The following is a 15,151-nucleotide window of genomic DNA, read 5'->3' as shown; positions in this document are numbered from 1 at the left end:
GTTATAGGACTGTATTGTGTGCTCTGCTGATACAGGAGAATATTTTTTGGTACCGGGGATCAAACTCGGGACCTTGTGATTGCAAGGCAGGCACCAGAACCACTGAGCTAAATCCCTGGCTACAGGGAGAATATTTTTTTTGTTGTTTTTTTTGTTTTTTGGTACCAGGGATTGAACTTGGGTCCTTGTGCTTGCGAGGCAGGGGCAGAACCAGTGAGCTAAATCCCCAGCCCCAGGGAGAATATTTTTAAGTAAGTCTAATATCTACCCAAAAAAAACCTGTTGGGATTTTGATTAATACTGCATTTAATCTGTAGGCGTTTGGGGAGAATTGATAAACAGTACAGTATTGACTGTTGTGGCCTACTCGTTTCTCACCATGTAGGTCTTTAATGTCTCTCATCAGTGTCTTATAGTTTTCAGTGCACATGCCTTTCCCATGTTTTGTCAGATTTGTTTTTGAGTATTTCATATTTTTATGATAATTATGAATGTGATTGTTTTATAAATTTTCAGTTTTTGATTGTTGCTACAGTGTAGAAATACAGTTGAAACTTTTAAATTAGTGTATGTTTGCAATACATAATAGTTGCAGTCATTTTGGAGAATTGATTCACATATATATAATTACTGATCATTTTCATTCCTTTTACCCCCACCCCACCCAACAACTGAGCTTTGTATGTTGCTTTTACGTGCAACAGTCTTGCTAATCTGAAATTAATTCTAGTACTTTTCTTTATATGGCACTGAATTTTTGTTGTTGTAGGCATTGTCCTGCTAAGCATGTACTCTGCTGCTGTGCTACACCCCTGCTCCCATCCTCCTCCCCATATGGGTGGCCTCATTAGTTTGTAGATCATTCTTGTGCAGGTGCCATGACAACCTTTTCTGTATCATTCTAATTTTAGAGGGTGTACTGCCCAGGCAAGCACCATTGAATTTTCTGCATAAATGATCAAGTTATGTGTAAATATAGTTTTATTTCTCCTGTTTCCATCTGTATGCCATTTATTTCTTCTTGCCTTTTTACACTTGGCAGAACTTCTAATATTGTATGCAAGTTGTGGGAGAAAACAATCTTGCTATATTCCTCATTTTAGGAGAAAAGGATTCTTTCACCATTAAATATGATGTTAGCTGTAGATTTTTCAAAGATGCCCTTTTTCAAAAATGGGGCCAGGGATTTAGCTCTGTGGTTTCACCACTTGCTGTGCAAGCACGAGGACCTGAGTTCGATCCTCGGTACCAAAAAAAAAACAAACCAAAAAGATGCCCTTTTTCAAGTTGAAATTTCCATCTATTCCTAGTTTGCTGAGGTTTTTATCCAGGAGTGAATGTTGAATTTCATCAAATGCTTTTCCTCATCTTTTGATCAACTTTGCATTCTTGGGCTATATATTTTTTTTTTAGATGTTGTTGGATTTGATTTATTAAGTTTTGAAATTTTATCTTTGTTCATGAAAGATACTGGTTTGTAGCTTTATTTTCATGTAATTTTTTTTGCTCTGTTTTTGGTATCAGTGTTGTGCCCAGATCGCGAGGTCCCCAAAGACCACCAAGGAGCCGATTCCGAATCAAACACATGAGGGTCGTTTATTCAAGCTCGAGCAGGGACTCTCATCCGACACCGACGCAGCGGGTCAGGATTGAGAGCCTCGACTCTAAAACACCAGGGGTTTTTATAAAGGTTACAGCAAGGCGCGGGGTTTCAAATCACACGCAAATCACACAATTGGCTAGCATTTAGCAAGTTTTGAAAGTTTAAACCTAATTGGTTGGGCCTTGCGCGCTGAACTGCAAACGGCTGCTCAAGTCATCGAAAAGAACATCTGGGATACTGGGGTATTGGGGTAACTACTGATTAGCTGTTGTAGGCCATCGAGAAGAGCATCTGGGACATTGAGGCAGCTATTGATTAGCTGTTGCTAGGCTAGTTGCTAGGGGACTGCTGAACATTATCACAGGCAGGTGGCCAAAGTACATCTTGTGGTTTTTCTTGGAACTAGAATTAGTCCAGGCCACCTTACTCTAAGATGGGGCCAAATTTTAAAATGGAGTTACTCAGGTCTCACATCAGGATAACACTGGCCTTATTGAGTGAATTCAGAATAATTTTCTCCTTTTCTGGGAGGATTTGTAGAAAATTCCTTTTATTTCTTCCTTTTTATTTCTTCCTTTAAGCATTCCTTAAATGCTTGTTAGAGCTCATGAGTGAAGTCTTCTGAGCCTGAAATTTTCTTTATGAGAATGTTTTTAGCTACATATTCAATTTCATTAGTAGATAGTTACTGAGGCAGTTAGTTCTTCTTGCATGACATTTAGTAATTTGTGTATTTAGAGAAATTTGTTCTTTCCTCTAAATTGCCAAACTTATTTGCATTAAGTTCATAGTATTCCTGTATTATGTGTTAAGTATCCAAATTCTGAAGAATCTGTAGTGATGTCACCACTCTCATTCCTGATGCTGCTGCTAATTTGTATCTCCTTTTGTTGTTGTTGTTGTTCCCTAACCATTCTGGCCAGAAGTTTATCAAATTCTTTTTTATTTTTATTTTTTTTTGTACCGGGGATCGAACTCGGGTCCTTGTGCTTGTGCAGCAGGCGGCGAAACCACTGAGCTAAATTCCCGGCCCAGTTTATCAAATTTTATTGAGCTTTAAGAGCCAACTTTATGATTTTTGAAAATTTTTTATCTGTTGTCTTTGTTATGATTTCTGCTCTCATCTTTATTATTCCTTCTACTTTGGGTTTAATTTTCTCTTTGTCTAGTTTCCTGGGATAAAAGTCAAACCTACTGATTTTATACGGTTTTTTTTTTTTCTTCTCTTCTATATAGGTATTTAGTTCTGTGAAAATTCCTCAAGTACTGATTTTGCATTGTCCTGCAAGTTTTATTATGTTGTGTTTCATTTACATTCAGTTGTAAATAGGTAATTTTTCTCTTTGAATTCCTTGATCTGTGGATAATTTAGTTAGTTGTATTATTTAGTTTCCATATATTTGGGGAGTTTTCTAAGGCTTTTTCTGTTACTGATTTCTTATTTAATTTTGTTGCGGTCAAGAGTACATACTTTATATGACTTGAACCTTACAAAGTTTATTGAGACTTGTTCTGTGGCCTTTAATATGACTTATCTTGGTCAGTGTTTCTTTTACACGTGAGTAAAATGTACATTCTTGTAGGGTACAATGTCCTGTCTTAGCTGGCTAAAGCTAATTGGTTACATCGTTCAAATCTTACTGAACTTCTGTCTGCTTGTTTTATCAATTATTATTATTTTAATTTTTTTTTGGTACCAGGGATCGAACTCGGGACCTTGCGCTTTCAAGGCAGGTGCCAGAACCACTGAGCTAAATCCCCAGCCCAAATATTACATCCTTCAGTATTTCTTTTTGTGGTACTGGGGATCATACCCGAGTCCTTGCGCTTGTGAGGCAGGCGGTGGAACCACTGAGCTAAATCCTCAGCCCTGTTTTATCAATTATTGAGAAGAAAATTGACATCTGCTAATTAAAATTGTAGATTTGTCTGTTTCTCCTTACAGTTCCATCAGCTTTATTTCACATACTTTGCTGCTGTATTATTTGGTGCATGTAGCCTTAGGATTTGTGTCTTCATGATGAATTGACTGTTTTATCATTATAAAATGACTTTTTAAAATTCCTGGTTCTGTTCTTTGCTCTGAAATCTTATTCTGATACCAATGTAATTACTCAGCTATTTTGATCAGCATTAGCATGGTGTTGTCTTCTCCCATTCTTATGACCCTTTGTATTTTATATTTCAGTTGTGTTTCTCATAGACAGGATAAAGTCATATATTTTTATGGAATGTGGCAATCTCTTCCTTTTAGAGTATTTTAAAATATTTGCATTTAATGTGATTATTGACATGGTTATATTTGGCTGTCATTTTGCTTTGGTTTTTTGAGGCAGGTTCTTACTGTGTAATTCAGGCTGGCCTTGAACTCACAGACTCCTCCTGCCTCAGCCTCCCAAGTGCTGAGATTGCAGGTGTGCACCACCGTGCATGGCTCTCGTTTTATGTCAGTTCATTAAGCCTCTTATGTCAGTTCATTAAGCTTCTTATATTTTACATTAAGCTTTTTATGTGTGTTTATAGAGTTAATTTTGCCTTGCTACTATAGCAAGATCTTTCTGTGTACTCTACCCAAACCCACATGAATCATGAGCTTTGTTTTGTTTTTTTTTCAATCTGGCTGTTTAGAGTAGGCATTTTATAGGTCATTCAAGAGATGAAAATTAAAACAATACTGAGATTCCATCTCACTCCAGAAAGAATGGCTGTTACCAAGAAATCAAGAACAAATGCTGGAGGGGCTGTGGAGAAAAAGGAACCCTTCTCCACTGCTAGTAGGCATGTAGACTGGTGGAACCAGTGTGGAGATTTCTCCAAAACCTAAAACTGGAAGTTCCACTTGAGCCAGCTATTCCCCTTCTTGGTATCTTCCCAAAAGAATTAAAAACATCATACTATGGCCATATATGCACACCCATGTTTATAGTAGCACAGTTTGTGATAGCTAAATCTTGGAAACAACTCAAACGCCCATCAGCCGAGAAATGGGTAAAGATGTGGGTTTTTAATACAATGGAGTACTACTCTGCCATAAATAAGGATGAGCTTGAGGCATTTACAGCTCAATGGATACATCCTGAGACTATATTCTTAAGTGAAATAAATTGAACACACATTTAAATACTCTGTTTCTCCTGTATGAGAAATCGAAAGTGGAAATAAGGACTAAAATGTACAACAGATGTGGGAAATGGGAAGAACATGTTCAAATGAGAAGGGGAACAAGGAAGGTGGAAAGGAAAGACAAAGAAAAAAAGAGAGAAAGGAAAAATGGAAACAAAGCTTTTGTACATAATGGAGGGGGACAGAATGGGGAAAGAAAAGGAAAAGCAAAATATATCATGTAGTGCCAGGGATTTAGCTCTGTGGTTTTGCCACATGCTGCACAAGCGCCAGGTCCTGAGTCCCCAGTACCAAAAAAAACAACAAAAAAAAGACATATCATGTACTGGTACAAATTCCTTATGATGAATGTTATTATTATGTCTAAAACATACTGATAAATGTTTTGAAAAAAAAAAAAATAGAGTAGGCATTTTGTTGGCCCTGTAGGAATGCTGGGAATTTTTTGGGTTGTGGTCTTTCCTAGGTCCTGCTTAGTTTCCTCACATGCATGCACTGATCAATGCTAGCTCAGTGTTAAGGAAGACCTCTGCAGATCTGTGGAGTTCTCCAGCCACACATCTCTCCTCTTGAGCATTCTGTTCTACAGACATTAGCCTCCTCATTACTCCAGATTCGCAGTTCTGATTCTTCAGCTTGCCAGGCCTGCCAGGCATCCCCAGGGCTTTCCATCCTGTGCCTCTCATGGCTTGGCAGCTCCCAAGGCAGAAAGTTGGGTGATGGAGCCCACCTTGTTTCCTGTCCAGTATCTTGAAACTTTTTTTTCATATGTTTGGACTGCTTTTTGTTTTTTCAGGTCAGAAGGTAAATTTGGTCCTTGTTACTATGTCCTGGCCAAAAGCAGAAGTCCCTTTCCTTGATAATTTGACTTATATCAATTATTGGTTAAAGCTGACAGCATTCTTAAACATTTACTAATCTTTTTTTTTACTTAAATTCTTTTATTGGTACATTTTAGTATACAATACGTTTACATTTATCATTGGGTGCTTGTACCTGTACATGTTGTATCTTGGTTCTTATTTTTTCCCCGTTACCTGTGCACCCTTCACCCCTCCACCCTTCCCTATTTACATAGACTTCATTTCCAGTTTTTTTTCTTTTCTCACAATTTGTCCTTTCCATTCTTTCCTTTCCCCATCTCCTCCCACCACCCCTACCCCTTTGGACCTTTTCTTATTTCAAAGTATCAATTATTAGTTATTAATCCTTTTAATCCTTATTTACTCTCAGTTTTTCCCACTAGAGAAACTATTCGGTATTTACACGTGTGTCCTATTTATTTCACTTGAGAGTATGGCCTCAATATGCATCCATTTAGCTATAAATGACTTTAGTTTCTCATTCTTTATTGCTGAGTAGTACTCCATTTTATTTAAAAAAACCACATCTTCTTTATCCAGTTTCCAGTTGATGGGCACTTGGGCTGTTTCCAAGCTTTAGCTATTACAAACTGTGCCGCTGTAAACATGGGTGCACAGATATCACTGTAGTATGATTCTTTTACTTCTTTGGGGAATATACCCAGCAGGGGAATAGCTGGGTCAAATGGGACCTCTAGCCCTAGTTCTCTGAGGTATCTCCACACTGATTTCCATAGTGGTAGCACCAGCCTGCACTCCCACCAACAATGGAGAAGGGTTCCTTTCTCTCCCCACCGCTGCCAGCATTTGTTATTGGTTGATTTCTTGATAGCAGCCACTCTTTCTGCGGTGAGGTGGAATCTCAGTGTTGTTTTCATCTGCATCTCTCGAATGACCAGTGATGTTGAACATTTTTTCATACATTTATTTGCTGCTTTTACTTCTTTGTCTGAGAAATGTCTGTTCATTTCAGATGCCCATTTTTGAATTGGGTCTTTGAAACATTTACTAATCTTAATTTTTTTCATTTTATTGATTTGTATGAAACCTGTGTCTGTAATTTTTCTTTGGTCAAAGTCTCTGTTGCTGTAATTGCTGTGATACAACAAATATTAAATGACTCTAAAGCTTTTTATCATCTTTTAATATACCCTTCTAATGTAGGCTTCTGTAGTACTAGCTAAGTAGTGATTTAGTGTGGGCTTCTGTTATTTAACAGGGTACAATTAAAGGACATGCTCTGACCTGATGAAGCAGAACAATGAAATGTGTGGAGCTCTTGGGGCTTTCCCACAGCAGGCTCAGGAGGCTTCTGTGTATGGTAACTCATATTTTCTAGTAAATGAGGTTGGGAGGAAGTGGTGAGCTAAGACAGGCAGAAAAAGCTATGAAAGAAGAGCAGAATCATTTTGAGCAGACTTAAGATGAAACTGTACTGAAGAATAATTGCTGCAGGGATGGGAGTGACCTGGAACCCATTGGTGGTGAGCTGTTAGAGAAAGAGGAAAGTAGCAGAATAGAAATAGAATGAAAAATCGGGCCTTGTTTTGTATATTTTTGTTTGTTTGTTTGGTACTGGGGATTGAACTCTGGTCCTTGTGCTTGCAGGGCAGGTGGTGGAACCACTGAGCTAAATCCCCGGCCCACAAGATGGCTTTTTTTTTTTTTTGTCATTTGTCTTTTTTGGTACTGGGGACCGAACTCGGGACGTTGTGCTGGGCCTTGTTTTGCAGGAGATGCTGTTCTCTCTCAGATTTGCTACCTCATAACTCCAACTGTTTGTGGTTTATGCTTGTTGGATATCCAAGGGTGAAGTAATTAAGTCAGAGCATACCTGGGGATAATAAACTATAAGTATATGATACGGTAAAATCATCTAGCTGTATGTGTGAACTTAAACGTATAGCAAAACCATACTTTAATGGCATTTTGTATACACTATGTAATAAATAGTATGAAATAGTAACATCAGTATATAAATCCCATGTGTTAAAGTCAGTAAATCATAATTCCTTGACCTTTAGGGGTGGTGATGATATTATTATAGCTAAGAAAAGTTGTAAGAGAGTTTTGTAACTTTGCAATAAACTTTTTAAAAAATACAAACTCCTTGTAGGCAGATATGATGTTAATTTTCTAGGACTTCAAAACTATGTGGGTTGGAAAAAAACTTAAAAACTGTGGGTTGGTAATTTCAAAAGCTCTGTTTGGAAACAAAAAGTAGTTTTGATAATACAGGTGGTGTTTATTACTCAAAATATCTGTCTTTGCCAAATCATTATGAGTCTTGTGTCAGGAATTTGTGTAGATAAGAGAAGGCAGAACATCTGCATTTTATTTTCTTCAGCCTAGGGAAGCATAGGTTTTTCATAATCCAGAATGCATATAATAAGGCAATGATAAATACCGGAAGCAGGAGACAGTACATCTGGGAGGGGAGGAAGAGAGTGCCTTTCAGGACACTGTGAGGGACATTCATTTGTCCTTCAGGATAGCATACCCATTTGTATTAGTGTTTTGTTTGCTTTTTAAAGCAAACTCTTTTATAAAGCTTAGCATAAATGGAAAAAATTGAAGATCCTAAGTATATACCTGATAACCATATGACTAATAGCTGCTGTTCAGATTAAGAAACAGAACAATTCTATTTGAAATGGTTTTTTTCAAGCTGGGTTGTGGGCACATGGTATTCATAGTGGTTTTTTGTTTTCTTTTGTTTTTATGGTACCAGGGATCGAACTCGGGTCCTTGCACTTGCGCAGCAGACAGTGAAACCACTGAGCTAAATCCCTGGCCCTATAGTGTTTTTTTTTTTTTTAATTTTTAAAAAATCTTTTTTGGTGGTACTGGGGATTGAACCCAGGGCCTTGTGCATGCTAAGCAAACACTGTACCACTGAGCTACATCCTCAGCCTTCACTCCCAGTGGGGTTTTTAAAATTCTTTTATTTAATGTTTTAAAATCTGTCATGTTTTAAAAAATTATTGCAGAAGGAAATATAGTCAGGCTTTATTAGTGAGAAAGTATATTTGAAAATAGTTGTCCCCCTTTTCTGTAATAGGCTTTTGTTTCATGTATCTGATACAGTTTATGAACCTCTATACCCTAAGTGATTGAAAAGTTTTACAGTAGAAAAAGAACATAAACAACGGAATAGAATCATTAGTAGTAAAAATCATTAGTTCTTGGGCTGGGGATTTAGGTCAGTGGTTCCACTGCCTGCCTTGCAAGCTCAAGGTCCCAAGTTGGATCCCTGGTACCAAAAAAAAAATAGTTCTTTAAAAAATATAGCACAATATTGGTCTTTTATAACTAAAGTGAAGTTTTTATTGTAATGTGAAGTTTTATCAAAATTATGAGTACATTGAAATAACAGTTTTCTTATTGTTGTTATTGTTATTATCATCGGTGATGCTGGAGATTGAATCCAGGGCCTCAGGCATCCTGGGCAAGTGCTGTACTACTAAACTACAACTACAGCCCAATATGACAGTTTTTTAAAAAAATTATCACTAAAATCACAGAAATGGTGTATTTATTTCTGTAATGGAATGTTCAAGCTATAGAAGGAACTGAGCTCTTAAGACTAAAATTCAGGGGTCAGGGATTTAGCTCAGTGGTTTTGCCGCCTGCTGTGCAAGCACAAGGACCCGAGTTCGATCTCCGGTACAAAAAAAAAAGACTAAAATTTATATCTAGCTTAAAGGGTCTATATCTGTTAGAGAAATAATTTTCCATATAGTAGTCAGAAATAATGCTAAACCTAAAGAATATCCAGAAATTGCAGTTACCTGTTCACTTTTGTGTTTTTTCCCTCAAGTGGGACACACCTTTTTTTTTTTCTTTTTTCTTTTTTGAGACAGGGTCTCACTATGTAGTTTAGGGTGGTCTTGAGCTCACTATGCAGTCCAGGCTGGCCTCACACTCAAGGTGCCAACCTACCTCAGCCCACGAGTGCTAGGATTACAGGCGTGTGCCACCACACCTAGCTAAGGGGGCACATTCTTATGAACATGAGGATTTGTGATTATTTTGCCTATAGCAAATCTTACATAGGTTTCATTTTATGAAAAATACAAATGGGATTTTACTCTGTTATCTACAACATACCTTTTTAAGTAAGCTGTGGCTGATTTGCTGTTGAATAACCATTTGTGTGTTTCTGTAAATTGTTGGTCGTTTGCCTTTCTTCTGCTGTTGAGGGTTATATGCATAAAATTGTTAAAGTGTTAATCTATTGAAAATCACTTATTGAATAATTTTTACTTCTTTGACTCTGGAAGCCAATAAGGCAGTGTAGGTAGGTTACAGTTTCTAATATGTTCATGTGTACAGTATTTGGTTTTTGGAGAAGTTGTTAGAACACACTGAAATCTTTGTTTTCCTGTTTTCTTCTGACAGGCAGTGGAGGAAGAAATGGCAGGTCCCAGTCAACTTTGCATTCGCCGCTGGACTACCAAGCATGTAGCTGTGTGGCTGAAGGATGAAGGCTTTTTTGAGTATGTGGACATCTTATGCAACAAGCACCGACTCGATGGACTCACACTGCTGACGTTGACTGAGTATGATCTCCGCTCTCCTCCTTTGGAAATCAAAGTCCTAGGGGACATTAAAAGGTTAATGCTTTCAGTCCGAAAATTACAGAAAATACATATTGATGTTTTAGAGGAGATGGGCTACAACAGTGACAGTCCCATGGGCTCCATGAGCCCGTGCATCAGTGCTCTCCAGGGCGCAGACTGGCTGTGTAATGGGGAGCCTTCTCATGACTGTGATGGACCCCTCACTGACCTGAGCACTGATCAGTACCAGTATATGAATGGCAAAAGCAAACATTCTATTCGAAGACTGGACCCAGAGTACTGGAAGACCATACTGAGCTGTATATACGTTTTTATAGTGTTCGGGTTTACATCATTCATTATGGTTATAGTCCACGAGCGTGTGCCTGACATGCAGACTTACCCGCCGCTCCCAGATATATTCCTTGACAGGTGAGTTTCGCTTCAGCGTGCTGTCTCTGCAAGGTTGCTGTAGTAACAACAGCAATGATATATGTGTGATGATTATGTTATTATTGTGTTGCTGTTGACACTGGCTTTATCTGGCAATATATGCTTTGAAATCACTTAAAGTAAATTAGAATTTAGGCCTAGGGGAGCAATAGAGACCACTGTTTAATTTCTTTTTCTATAGGTTTAACTGTGGATACTTCAGATTTTAAGAGGGTGCCCTAGTGTCCTGAAAGGATGTATATAGTAAATAGAACTTGGTCTTGGTCACCTTTTCCTTTTTCCTTTTTTGTTTGTTTGTTTTTTTGTACTGGGGAGCAAATGTAGAGGTACTCTGTTACTGAGCTACATCCCTAGCTATTTTTCTATTTTTTATTTTGTGACAGGGTCTTACTAAGGTGTGCTTGTGGGAATCAGACTTGGAATCCTTCCTGAGTCCTGAGATTATAGACATGCACCACCACATTTGGCTTCGTCACCTATTTTTTTTTTTTTAAGAAAATGATTTTCTTGGCGGGGGCATTTAGCTCAGTGGTTCCACTCCTGCCTTGCAAGTGTAAGGACCCGAGTTCAATCCCTGGTACCAAATAAATAAATAAATAAATTGGAACTGTTTGTTTTTTGAGATGGTTTTTTGGGGGGGGGGGGGACGACTGTTTGTTTTTATAACTTTTGTTTTTGCTGTCTCACTCTGTAATTCAGGTTGGCCTTGAACTCACTAGGTAGCCCAGGCTGGCCTTGAACCAATTGTGATCCTCCTGCCTCACCCTCCTGAGTGCTGGGATTATAGGTGTATGCCACCACATCTGGCCTTTTTTTTTTTTTTTTTTTTTTTGGTACTGGGCTCCTTACACTTGCAAGGCAGACAGTGGAACCACTGATCTAAATCCCCGGCCCTGGCCATTTTTTAAATAATTGTGATTTTAAAAACTCTTTTAAAAAGTTGTTATATCTTCTTACTTTGTTTTGTTGTTGGTTTGGGTTGGTTTTTTTGAGACAGGGTCCTCCTCTGTAGTCAAGCTGGCCTGGGAAAATAGCCCAGGCTGGCCTCCAACTTGAAATGGAATTGCAAGTGTGCCCCACCACCCCTGCTCCATTTTTGTTTATTGTCTTGTCCTTCTGAAAAGTCCCTTGTATGTGGGCATTTTTTGTATTATTTTTGGGGACTAGGAATTGAACCCAGGGCCTTCACACTTAACTATTATCTCTAACCCTTTTTATTTTTATTTTTTTTATTTGAGACAGGGTCTTGGTAAGTTTCCAAGTCTGGGCTTAGACTTGGGATCCTCCTGCCTCAGCCTCACATTGCCGGGATTGCATGCACATGTCACTATAGTATATATACTTTTAAACATCCACATTAATGGCAGAATAATACATGCATCACATTTTATTCTTTGTCAAACCTTGATTAAAACTATAATGAGTTTGTTGTTGTTGTTGCTTTGTAAGCCTACAAGGCGATGTGGATAAAAGAGGAGAAAACAGCTATACACTTTTGGAAGTTTGAGAGCAGACAGATGAATGACAACCAGCAAACCTAAAATATCCTAATTCTGAAATAGCAACAGGGATAATTGAGAATTAACTCAATTTATATTACACATTTCTCAAAGGATTAGATACCGGAGGTGAAAGGGTGATGCCAAAATAGAGAAAATTGATTGAGAGCTGTTTAAGAAGTCTCCTTTGCTATTCTATATAATGTTCCCAACTAAAAACCTAAGAACGTAAAGGCAGAAGCAGAAAACCATGTGCTTATCTAGGGAGAAGAGTACTTTAGGCAGAGGAAGTAGTATATGCAAAAATCCTGAAGTTCGAGTGTGCCTGGTATGTTTAAGGAGCAAGTAAGATGAGGACGGCAGTTGAAGACCAAGGCTGAGTGGAGACAGGAACCCAGATTGTTGTAGGGACTTGCAGACCATTATAAGGATGTTGGCTTTCATTCTAAGTAAAAAGAGAAGCCACTAGAAAATGTTGAGAATAGCGTGCTCTAACTTCAATTTTAAAAGGTCACTCTAATTACTGTATTGAGAATAGCCTGGGGAAGCAAATCTGTTATGATTGTTACTGAATTCAGCTAGAGAAGAAGAAGTTAGATTAGATATGGCTGGTAATACATAGTACAGTATGTCAAATCCTGTATATATTTTTGTTTTTGTTTTTGTTTTTTGGTACCAGGGATCGAATTTGGGTCCTTGCGCTTGCGCAGCAGGTGGCAAAACTACTGAGCTAAATCCCCAGCCCAAATCCTGTATATATTTTTGAAGTGGAGCTAACAGGATTTGTTGGTGTACTTGGGTGTGAGGTGTAAGAGAAAGAATGAAGTCAAAGATTATTTCAGGATTTTTGACTTATGCACCAGAACGATGGAGTTGCAATTTACAGAGATAGGAAGAAAGGAGCTGACTTAGAGAAAAGATTAAAGGTTCCATATTGGACACATTAAATTTGAGATATCTTTTATAATAAATCACATGTCAAGAGGTGGAAAATTAGCCAAAGTTCAGAGAGTGAGCTCAGCTAAGATAAAGGAGTTTGCAGCATGAGTAAAGCCGTGATTATTACAGACAAGGTCTCCTAATGAGTGAGTGCAGAAAGGGAGAGGTTTGAGGGTTCAGCCCAAGAACATTCTACCTTTAGAGGTTGGTGAAGATGACTGAGAAGGCCAGGGCAGAGAGAAATTTCCTGGAAGCCAAGCAAAGAAAGTTATTTTAGGAAGGCAGGAATAATTAGCTGTGTCAAATGGTCTGAGAGGTCCAGTAAGATGATAGCTGATCAGAGGATTTAACAATATATTGGTCATCAGTAACTGTGCCATTTAATAAGGGCAGAGCCCTGACCATAATGGGTTTAAGAGAGTGTGAGACACACTGGAACTTACCTCACAGCATTTTTCCACAAGTATTTTTTAAAATGGATAAGTAGTTATTTGATGTGACATTCGTACTAATTATAAATACTGGAAATAATTTAAATGCTTATCCATGAGAAATTGTTGAAGTGCTGGAGTGTGGTTTAATTATTAAAAAGAATGCAGTTTTTATGAACTGATATGAAGTAATTTTCAAGAGAAACTCAATAGTCACATGGTTTCTAAATACCATTCCCCACTAAAAAGAACCAAACTAGGGGTCCTTGAAGTGGCTGATTTTAAGTCTGGGGCAAGGAGAGTGTAAATCAACCGTGAAGCAGATCTTGCGCCAAAAGTCAAGAAGGCCACGATCCAGTAGAAACCTGTAAAAGACATGGGAACTGCTTTCCAGGAGCTCCTGCTGATCTGATTGGGACAGTTGGAACATCAAGAAGAATAATGATGGCAGTGGATTATAATGTACTAAGAAAGGGCTGGGGATTTAGCTCAGTGGTTTCACTGCCTGCTGCGCAAGTGCAAGGACCTGAGTTTGATCCCTGGTACCAAAAAAAAAAAATTTACTAAGAAAACTAATCTGTAAATCTGTAGTAATAAACAAAAAAATCAAAAAAAAGAATCAGAGGAGAAGCCCTTCAAGAACAGTCTCAGCGAATATGAAGTCATGTATTCCATGTCCTCCAATTCAGCTGATTCAGGCAAGTCCAGGAGGTAAAAGGCCATTGGTAGTAGCGCATTCGTGCAATCTGAAGGAGCCATCTTACACATTACTTAATTACAGAAGGGATCAGAGACCTATGTGATTGCAAGATCTGGCATGCATCATCCTAACCAGCTGAGCAAGTGGTAGGTATGTCACGGTGGGAAAACGAGCATGGGGTACATTTAATGTGATGTTTATGACATTGCCTGTGTAGTAAGCTTGCTGCCCAATTCCTTTTACCCCCAGTCTAAGCATGAGGAAACAGTCTAGTCATGGAACACATGACAGCCATCTGGACCATCCAGAAATCTCAGTGTTGTGGCAAAGAAAAACCAGGGGGATTGCAATGGAATTGAAGAAACATAACTAAGAGCAATGCATGAATTTTAATTGGATCCTAGATTAAGAAAAAAAAATCTGTAACGGAGCCTTTTAGGACAATTCAGAAAATTTAAATATAGACTGAATATTAAATGATAGTACTGGGGGGCTGGGGATTTAGCTCAGTGGTTTCACTGCCTGCTGTGCAAGCTCAAGGACCCGAGTTCGATCCCTGGTACCAAAAGAAAAAAAAAACACACAAAGTACTGGGCTGGGGATTTACCTCAGTGGTTATGTAACCTGCCTCAAGCACAAGGACCTGAGTTCAATCCCTGGTACCAAAAATAAATAAATAAATAAATGATAGTACTAAATCATGTTACAGTTTCCTGAATGTAATGCAGTAGTATATTGGTTTATGGAAAGGATATATCTATTCCTAGAGATAGATGTTAAAAATATTCAGGTGAAGCTGTGCATAGTGGTGTATGTCTGTAATTCCAGCCCTCAGGAGGCTGAGGAAGGAGGATCTGTGAGTTCAAGGCCTATGTGGGCTACATAGTGAGTTCAAAGCTAGCCTGGACTACAAAGGGGGACCCTCAAAAAAACCAAAAAAAAGTATTTAGGTGAAAAGTATCGTAAGGTCATTAACAT

At 38.3% G+C, this 15,151-nt stretch overlaps 1 protein-coding gene and 1 non-coding gene across 4 annotated transcripts in view; one reads left to right on the top strand and one right to left on the bottom strand.

Annotated features, from left to right (window-relative positions):
• The window catches only part of Samd8 (sterile alpha motif domain containing 8), an 87,863-nt gene that overhangs the window by 35,166 nt on the left and 37,546 nt on the right, over positions 1-15,151 (top strand). For all 3 annotated transcript variants that reach the window (XM_004846328.4, XM_021259651.2, XM_021259650.2), the window contains exon 2: positions 9,991-10,583. In XM_004846328.4, the coding sequence (XP_004846385.2) occupies positions 9,991-10,583 (593 nt within the window). The remainder of the gene's footprint in view (positions 1-9,990; positions 10,584-15,151) is intronic.
• LOC147825559 (U6 spliceosomal RNA) lies at positions 829-935 on the bottom strand. The gene has a single exon (XR_015440630.1). It is a non-coding gene; the product is annotated as a U6 spliceosomal RNA (small nuclear RNA).

Source organism: Heterocephalus glaber, unplaced genomic scaffold, assembly GCF_053883595.1.
Source record: "Heterocephalus glaber isolate CG9 unplaced genomic scaffold, H.glaber_assembly_v1.0 deba00001497, whole genome shotgun sequence".
Lineage (NCBI taxonomy): Eukaryota > Metazoa > Chordata > Mammalia > Rodentia > Bathyergidae > Heterocephalus > Heterocephalus glaber.
This window is presented reverse-complemented; position numbering and strand designations above follow the sequence as displayed.